Source organism: Penaeus chinensis, chromosome 3 (genome assembly GCF_019202785.1).
Source record: "Penaeus chinensis breed Huanghai No. 1 chromosome 3, ASM1920278v2, whole genome shotgun sequence".
In the NCBI taxonomy this organism is placed as follows: domain Eukaryota; kingdom Metazoa; phylum Arthropoda; class Malacostraca; order Decapoda; family Penaeidae; genus Penaeus; species Penaeus chinensis.
The window spans coordinates 42,236,391-42,243,890 of NC_061821.1; the positions used below are offsets into that span (position 1 = coordinate 42,236,391).

Here is a 7,500-nt window from a genome sequence, read left to right on the forward strand (position 1 = left end):
ATTTTAATATACATATATATATATATTTTAATATACATATATATATATATATTTTAATATACATATATATATATATATTTTAATATACATATATATATATATATTTTAATATACATATATATATATATTTTAATATACATATATATATATATATTTTAATATACATATATATATATATATTTTAATACTAATATATATATAAATATACTATTTAATATTTAATATACATATATATATATATATTAATAATATAATATATATATATATTTTAATATACATATATATATATATATTTTAATATACAATATATATATATATATTTTAATATACATATATATATATATATTTTAATATACATATATATATATATATTTTAATATACATATATATATATATATTTTAATATACATATATATATATATTTTAATATATTTTAATATATATATATGTATACATATATATACATATATATATATTTTAATATATATATATATATATATATATATATATATATATATATATATATATATATATATATATATATATATATATATATATATATATATATATATATTATGTATGTATCATGTTAATAATTCTCATTTTCTGTCATAACCCATTGATGCCACTGTGGTTTTGTTTTTATTTATTTTCTGCATGTATAGATGGGTATTGAAGTGCTTAGTCACCAAGAAATCAATTACTGACCTTACTTGTATATCTCATTCCTTTCTTTTTTTCTTTTTTTTTTAGAAAGAAGTCTAATTCTATTACTATCAATGTTGAGAATATTATAGTAAAAATGATGATGATTACCATAGAAATAAATTTTATTTTCATGAAACATCATAAAATGAGAAACAGGTAAAATCAGGTAGCGCTAGTAATTACCATCTTGATGACAAAGTGCTTGTGAAGTCATCTATATGTAAACAGTTGCTTTACCTACTCCCAGTGAATATTTCAGTTAATAACAGCAAAACACAGAACTATATAATTTTTCTAACTATGACAGTATTTAATTTATTGGCATAAACAGCTGGTGTATCTAATATAATAAGGTTTTAATTTCATTTCTCTGCAGAGTACAATCCCCTTACGGGAGAAGGAGGTGGATCGTGCCGATTCAGACCTGACCGAAGAGGGCCTTCTGCTGGTGGATGAGGTTAATAAATGTACACACTCCATACCCTCAAAAAGCATCCATTATGATATGTGATTATGTCTATAAAAATAGGATTTGAATAATGTTAAAAGAAAAAATAATAGCTATAATTTTCCATTTACTATGTTATATGATATCTTTTATTTTTGTTACACATGAAATGTATTGAAACTGAAGTTTCTTTTACATAAGAATTGATCTTTGCATTTATGTGAGTATAACAAAATAATATAAATTGTTTTTTAAAACAAGAATTTCACTCTATCATAGGAAAGAAAGATGCTTTAAGAAGAGGAAGTGTGTACAAGATTGTTGGATGTCTTTTTCTGATACATAAATTGTTTGAATAACATTGATTCATGTTACATTGAAAAGAAAAAAGAATCCAACAAAGATCATTTTAGTGATTCAGATAATGCCAGTCATAATGAAGTGGTAAGCCAAACCAGCACAGTGCTGTGGCTTACTGTGGATGCTTTACCCTGGCATTGACATGTTCAGAACTGAGTCTTATTAATTTTTTTAGCATTTGATAAAACTCTGCCACTTGGAACATGGATAATTGTCTGAATTTATTGGAATGATGTGTGGTGTTCTATGGAATAAAGGATTATTTTGTTATTGTATGAATTAGAGGAAAATGTGTTGAGCAAAGGGGGGAAAAAAATATATGTTTTAGCCATTGCTTAAGAAAATTGTCCTCTGTACTATTATTTGTGCTAGTCTGTCATCTAAAAGAGAACCTTGGTGTTACAGTACATACATAGATTCTATCTTCGATCTATTTTGAACAGTATTCTTGTACTTGATCATATTAGTGTACTTTCTTTGATGATTTTGGTTTATTATTGATCATCAAACCCTTTAAAGTATTCCATCAGTCTTCAGTAAGTATTTAAGTTTATGATATTGTAACTTGGCCATCCCTACAGAGTACTACGTACTCTTGAATAAATAGTTTGTTGCAACTTTAGCTGTTTTATCTTTCCTGTTAATGCTTTGATGTTTCAAGTGACAGGGGGTTACTTTTAGGCATTATTATGTATAAAAGATATTTGGCAAAATATAATGAGTATGATTATTTTGTTTTTTCCAGACCAGACAAAAGATAAGCTATTAAAAGATAATGATAACTACTAATACTATTGGTGTTAATAAAAATAATAGTACTAGAAATAAAACTAAAAAAATCTTGAAATGGGGTAAACAGGTGAGTTATTGTAGGCTTAGTAACTATATAACTATATAACTACTTGTTGCCTAAGCAGTTGCAGTGCCATCTATGTTTAAAAAAAGTATACAGTGCATATACCCTCTCTGCCATTGGGTTGATAACTGCATAATTTCAACTAGATAGTTTATATAGGCACTTCACAGTTAATGAAATTCCTTATGGTAGATAATCCATGAACTGGTTTTGTAGCCCTTTTTACATACAGGAAATGGATAACCAGTCAGTGGAGGTATATAGTATACATTCTATGCTTGAAGATTTTACTGTGTTCTATATCTCAAATATGTGTTTACCACTTTGAGGCTATTTCTTTAATGTGCAACTAATGACAGGTACCTTGTAAGTTTACTATGATAGAGGTAAATAACTGCACATTTTGTGTTTCCTTGAGCCTTCATCATTCACAGCCAATATGTGTACTTCTTTTACCCATATTTTAAGTTTTACCAGCTAATGCAGCCCTGAACTTCTCATTTACCTTTTTTTGTCAATATATATTTCTGACCACCCTATCCAGTTAGATTAAATGTTTCTATTTCAAGATTATGAAAGGAACAGAAATACATAAATATCTGAAGGTAGTATTTTTTTGCTCTTTACCCGTCATTTTATACTGTCATGCAATTTAGAATAGAGAACCAAACTTGCCTTTGCAGATGGCGGCAATCCTTTTGCATCTGTCTTATCCGAAAGTACTAAGTTAAGAATATGAAAGAAGATTCTATTTGATAGATTTTTCTCTCTTCCCTCCCACAGAGTTGTTTGCAAGCAAAGGGTTCAAGCAAGTTTCCTTTTCTGTGTCACACTACCTTACAAAGTAAAATTGCACCGTAGACCAGATGCAGTGCAATCTATTAATGTCATAGAATAATAAAACCTGTGAAAAATGAAGGACAAGTGTTTTTTTTTATGCAGAAGTAAAAGAAAGGAAAATTAAAGTAAATTAATTTTTGTGGCCTAAGTGTCTTTGACATTCTGGGAGTGGTAAATGATTTTTTTTCAAAATATACTTAATATCCATAATCAAACATTCAAAATTTCTAACTGCCACCCACCCATGTACCTCATGACATCTCATTGGCAAGGTCTTTTCAGATGAAGATGATGAGGTCATCTCATTGCCTTTCCTTTCTCTCCATAAAAAGAAAAATTTCATTCACATCTGTCTCCCAGAAGTACCTATCATTATACAAAAACACAGTTTGAATTTTCTCTGAGTACCTTAGCCTAAAAATTGAAATAAGACAATAAAATAAAAATGAAACAAGTAATAACCATACATATATACATTTTGGGGGGTTTAGTGGCTGTTCTGATTTAAGTAGGCAAGCAAACTCAGTGTGATAGTTCCCCCAAAAGATGTGGAAATTTCCCGTACCACTGAGAGCGGATACCTGCAATGCATGCAAAGTGTGTTTTCATTGTGGATCCTGTTACCAATCATAGCGAGGTACTGCTCCTACAAGTAAAATATTAGTATTAAAGCACTATTTTGTTTTAATACATATTGGTGAAAACAAGCAGTATAATCTGTGGAAAATTTTGATAGCACAGCTAAGAAAATTAAGAAATTCAGATTGTAAGCACAGTTCTTTTTATTTTGCATCTTTAATCAAAAAGATAAAAAAAAACAAAAAAACTTCATTGCTTGATTTTTTATTTTCAATAGAACACTACATAAAAATATATGTTATCTGTATTAAAGATCTTTTATATTGCCATAATCTAATTCACATACATAAGATTACACTAAAGAAACAAAGCTCTTGTTTCAACATATCATTCAATATGTTCTAAAATGCCTTGTCTGATGAGATGCTGACAATGAGCCATTGGAAGATAGTGAGTGGTATTCTTTTGGAGTACCACAGTATCTCCTTCTTCTATCTCAAATTCTCCATAGTCTTGAAGACATCGAACCTGCATGCAAGATATTTATTCAGGTTATTGGTAACTTACTTGGAAAGGCTAAATAATAGAGGCATCCTAAACCTATATCAAAATTACATCAAATATATGAATTAATATCTGTAATTTGATTAGACATTTTCTTAAATTTAACTGAAAAAATATAGAATTTAATATACTGTTCTTACACACCTCAATATACAGATTCTTTGGTGGCTTTATATCTTGAGTAAGATCAAGACCAGTTCCTTCTCCCAGCGATCTCATATATGAAGCCAAGTTCTTATTATATTTATTAAACCATATAATCTGTGAAGATAGACATCATATAAATATGATAAATAAAATTAAAATCTGTACTATTGAAAACACGCATGAGAAATTCAGGTCATTTGGTCATTCAAAGACTTTCTGTCACACTTCAGTAAGATAATCACATTAGTAAATGAGTTACACAAATATCATGTAATTAACAGTTAATTATATTTCAATCCTACTCAAAAAATCTAAACCCATTTTAATTTATTCATAATATTCTGATTTTGTTTCTCCACAATACCTAATATAAGATCATCACACAACAATGTGAAATTGGGGGAAAGGCAAATACTGCATTTTATAATATTTGTTTAATTTCTGCCTGCTATGTATGAACCATGAAATGTCTCAGATGAAATAAGCAGGAAAAAAAGAGGAGAGAGAGAGAGAGAGAGAGAGAGAGAGAGAGAGAGAGAGAGAGAGAGAGAGAGAGAGAGAGAGAGAGAGAGAGAGAGAGAGAGAGAGAGAGAGAGAGAGAGGGAGGGAAAGAGAGGGAGGGGGAGGGAGGGAGGGAAAGAGAGGGAGGGGGAGGGAGGGAAAGAGAGGGAGGGGGAGGGAGGGAGGGAAAGAGAGGGAGGGGGAGGGAGGGAGGGAGGGAAAGAGAGGGAGGGGGAGGGAGGGAGGGAAAGAGAGGGAGGGGGAGGGAGGGAGGGAGGGAAAGAGGGGGAGGGAAAGAGAGGGAGGGGGAGGGAGGGAGGGAAAGAGAGGGAGGGGGAGGGAGGGAGGGAGGGAGGGAAAGAGAGGGAGGGGGAGGGAGGGAGGGAAAGAGAGGGAGGGAGAGAGAGAGAGAGAGAGAGAGAGAGAGAGAGAGAGAGAGAGAGAGAGAGAGAGAGAGAGAGAATGATTCACTCTATTTTAAGATAAAGGACTTCAATTTTATCTATTTTACAGAGTACATATAGCCTTCAGAATCTGTAAATTATTGCTAAAGTACAATAAAAATCTTACCCAACAACCAAGCTCATATATTTCCTTTGTTTATACACTCAATTGTCCTCTTATACAACAATCAAAATGTTTGAGGGATAATAGTTTCTCAATGGAATCAAAAAATGAAAAAAAAAAAAAAAAAAAAATAAAAAAAAAATAAATATATATATATTATACAATATCAACATAGTTTAATGACTTGTTGCTTAGGAATTCAAAAAACTGTTAGTATACTGTTTATAATGTTGATAAATAAAAATGATATAAACAAATGTAAAAGGTCTTAAATGAACTAGGGAAATACATGGAGAAATGTATTATAACCTGATTTCATGTGTGTAAATTTTACTTACCTCAGGTTCACACATATTAGCTCTGATATCTGCAGGCAGGATACTACCGAACTCCCATCTCATGTCACGCACCCTCTCTAATCTATTGTACCTGTGGTTATTATACATGTTAATAAAATCAGACTCAAATTTCACAATTACATATTATATAGCTCATAGTCCTTCTACAATATGCCTCTTTGCATCAGAAGAAAGAAAGGAAGAAAGACGAAGATAAATTTTTATTGCAACAAATTTAAATTTCATATCATGGCTAAATTTTAGATAAAGGTTAACAATGTTTAACTTTCTGTGCACATTTATACAGTGACTTCAAAATTATTTGTAATACAGCACTGTAAATCTTTAGCTGAGCTGCAAGGAAGGTAAAACCAAAGAAAGTAGCATAAAATTAACCTACTTACAAATATGCCAGAAGACAACGTCTATTCCTCTCTAAGGCAGCATGCCTCAAGTGCACTCCAGAGAAGTAACGAACATCACCAGCCACTGTTGCATTACTTAAAAAAACAAGAATGAAGAGATCATTATTAATATCTATCTATATATTTAAGCTATTACAAACATCATAAAAATAAATATTACAACTAGCAACAGATACACAAAATGACCACTGGTAAATAATTCTAAAAAATATAAAATATTAATAAATGTAATATGGCCTGATATTAATGAAAATATAAGTTTCCATTTACTCATAACCACTAAAAATTACAACAAACGAAAAGCTACTCACACATCTTGCTGATTCTGTTCAAATAGTGTGTTCATCTCTTCCAACACTAAACGTATAGTATCCTCCTGTTTCAAAATGAATATTATCAAAACATTTATACTGTTTAATATACTACACTGAAAACTCTTGATTTTGTCAGTGTAGCATACATGATGATGTAAGCCAGCTGCTTAGATCAAATGGAGGGTATCTATGTGTCTTAAGGAAGGAGAACAAGTTGTCAAAGGAAAAAGTGGGGGGATTCTGTGAGAATGTCCAACAGGTTGGAGGGGTCAAGGAAGACAGGACAAGTGAACAACAGAATATGTGGGACTGAATGAGTAACACTGAATGAGGAATGCTGTACAGGAGAGCCATTATGAAATAATCAGAGGTAATAAGGGTAGATATGGGTGTTGGAGAAATAGGAGAAGAATCTGGAGAATGAGACAAGGGATCATGGGAAGAAGGTATCTGGAAGAATGTGGGGAAGGATCCAAGAAGGACACTATTGTGACAAAAAGGAAGTCACGTGAGCATCCAGAAAGGAGCAGAAGTGATAAAAGAAAGGGTGGTGGTGTAGATGGAGAAGGGGAGGATGGAGTATGTTAGGAGAGAATGGGAAGACAGGGGTAGCGGGAAGACAGGGGTAGCAGGAACAGCAGGAGGATGAGGATGGATGTTGGCAGTCACTTTGAATTTACAGGGAATGGGAATAGAGAGATTGTAAGGTGGATGAGAAAGAGGCGTGTTTTCTTGGGTCATGTTTGGGAAGTTTACAATGTCCTTAAGAGCCTCTGGAGGAACATCTGAAGAATTACCTATAATATAACATACCACAAAATAAAATGAAGTACCATAACAAATGCACAAACAT

The 7,500-nt window shown here is 31.5% G+C and overlaps 2 protein-coding genes across 6 annotated transcripts in view; one reads left to right on the forward strand and one right to left on the reverse strand.

Annotated features, from left to right (window-relative positions):
- Positions 1-2,134, forward strand: part of LOC125041944 (selenoprotein S-like) — a 16,724-nt gene extending 14,590 nt beyond the window's left edge. For all 3 annotated transcript variants that reach the window (XM_047637380.1, XM_047637388.1, XM_047637370.1), the window contains exon 6: positions 1,085-2,134. In XM_047637380.1, the coding sequence (XP_047493336.1) occupies positions 1,085-1,164 (80 nt within the window). In that variant the 3' untranslated portion in view covers positions 1,165-2,134. The remainder of the gene's footprint in view (positions 1-1,084) is intronic.
- A 1,905-nt stretch (positions 2,135-4,039) lies between these two features.
- Positions 4,040-7,500, reverse strand: part of LOC125041959 (DNA replication complex GINS protein PSF1-like) — a 4,833-nt gene continuing 1,372 nt past the window's right edge. For all 3 annotated transcript variants that reach the window (XM_047637400.1, XM_047637409.1, XM_047637417.1), the window contains exons 2-6: positions 6,645-6,709; positions 6,313-6,408; positions 5,909-5,999; positions 4,500-4,616; positions 4,040-4,319 (exon numbers count right to left, since the gene is read on the reverse strand). In XM_047637400.1, the coding sequence (XP_047493356.1) occupies positions 4,179-4,319; positions 4,500-4,616; positions 5,909-5,999; positions 6,313-6,408; positions 6,645-6,709 (510 nt within the window). In that variant the 3' untranslated portion in view covers positions 4,040-4,178. The remainder of the gene's footprint in view (positions 4,320-4,499; positions 4,617-5,908; positions 6,000-6,312; positions 6,409-6,644; positions 6,710-7,500) is intronic.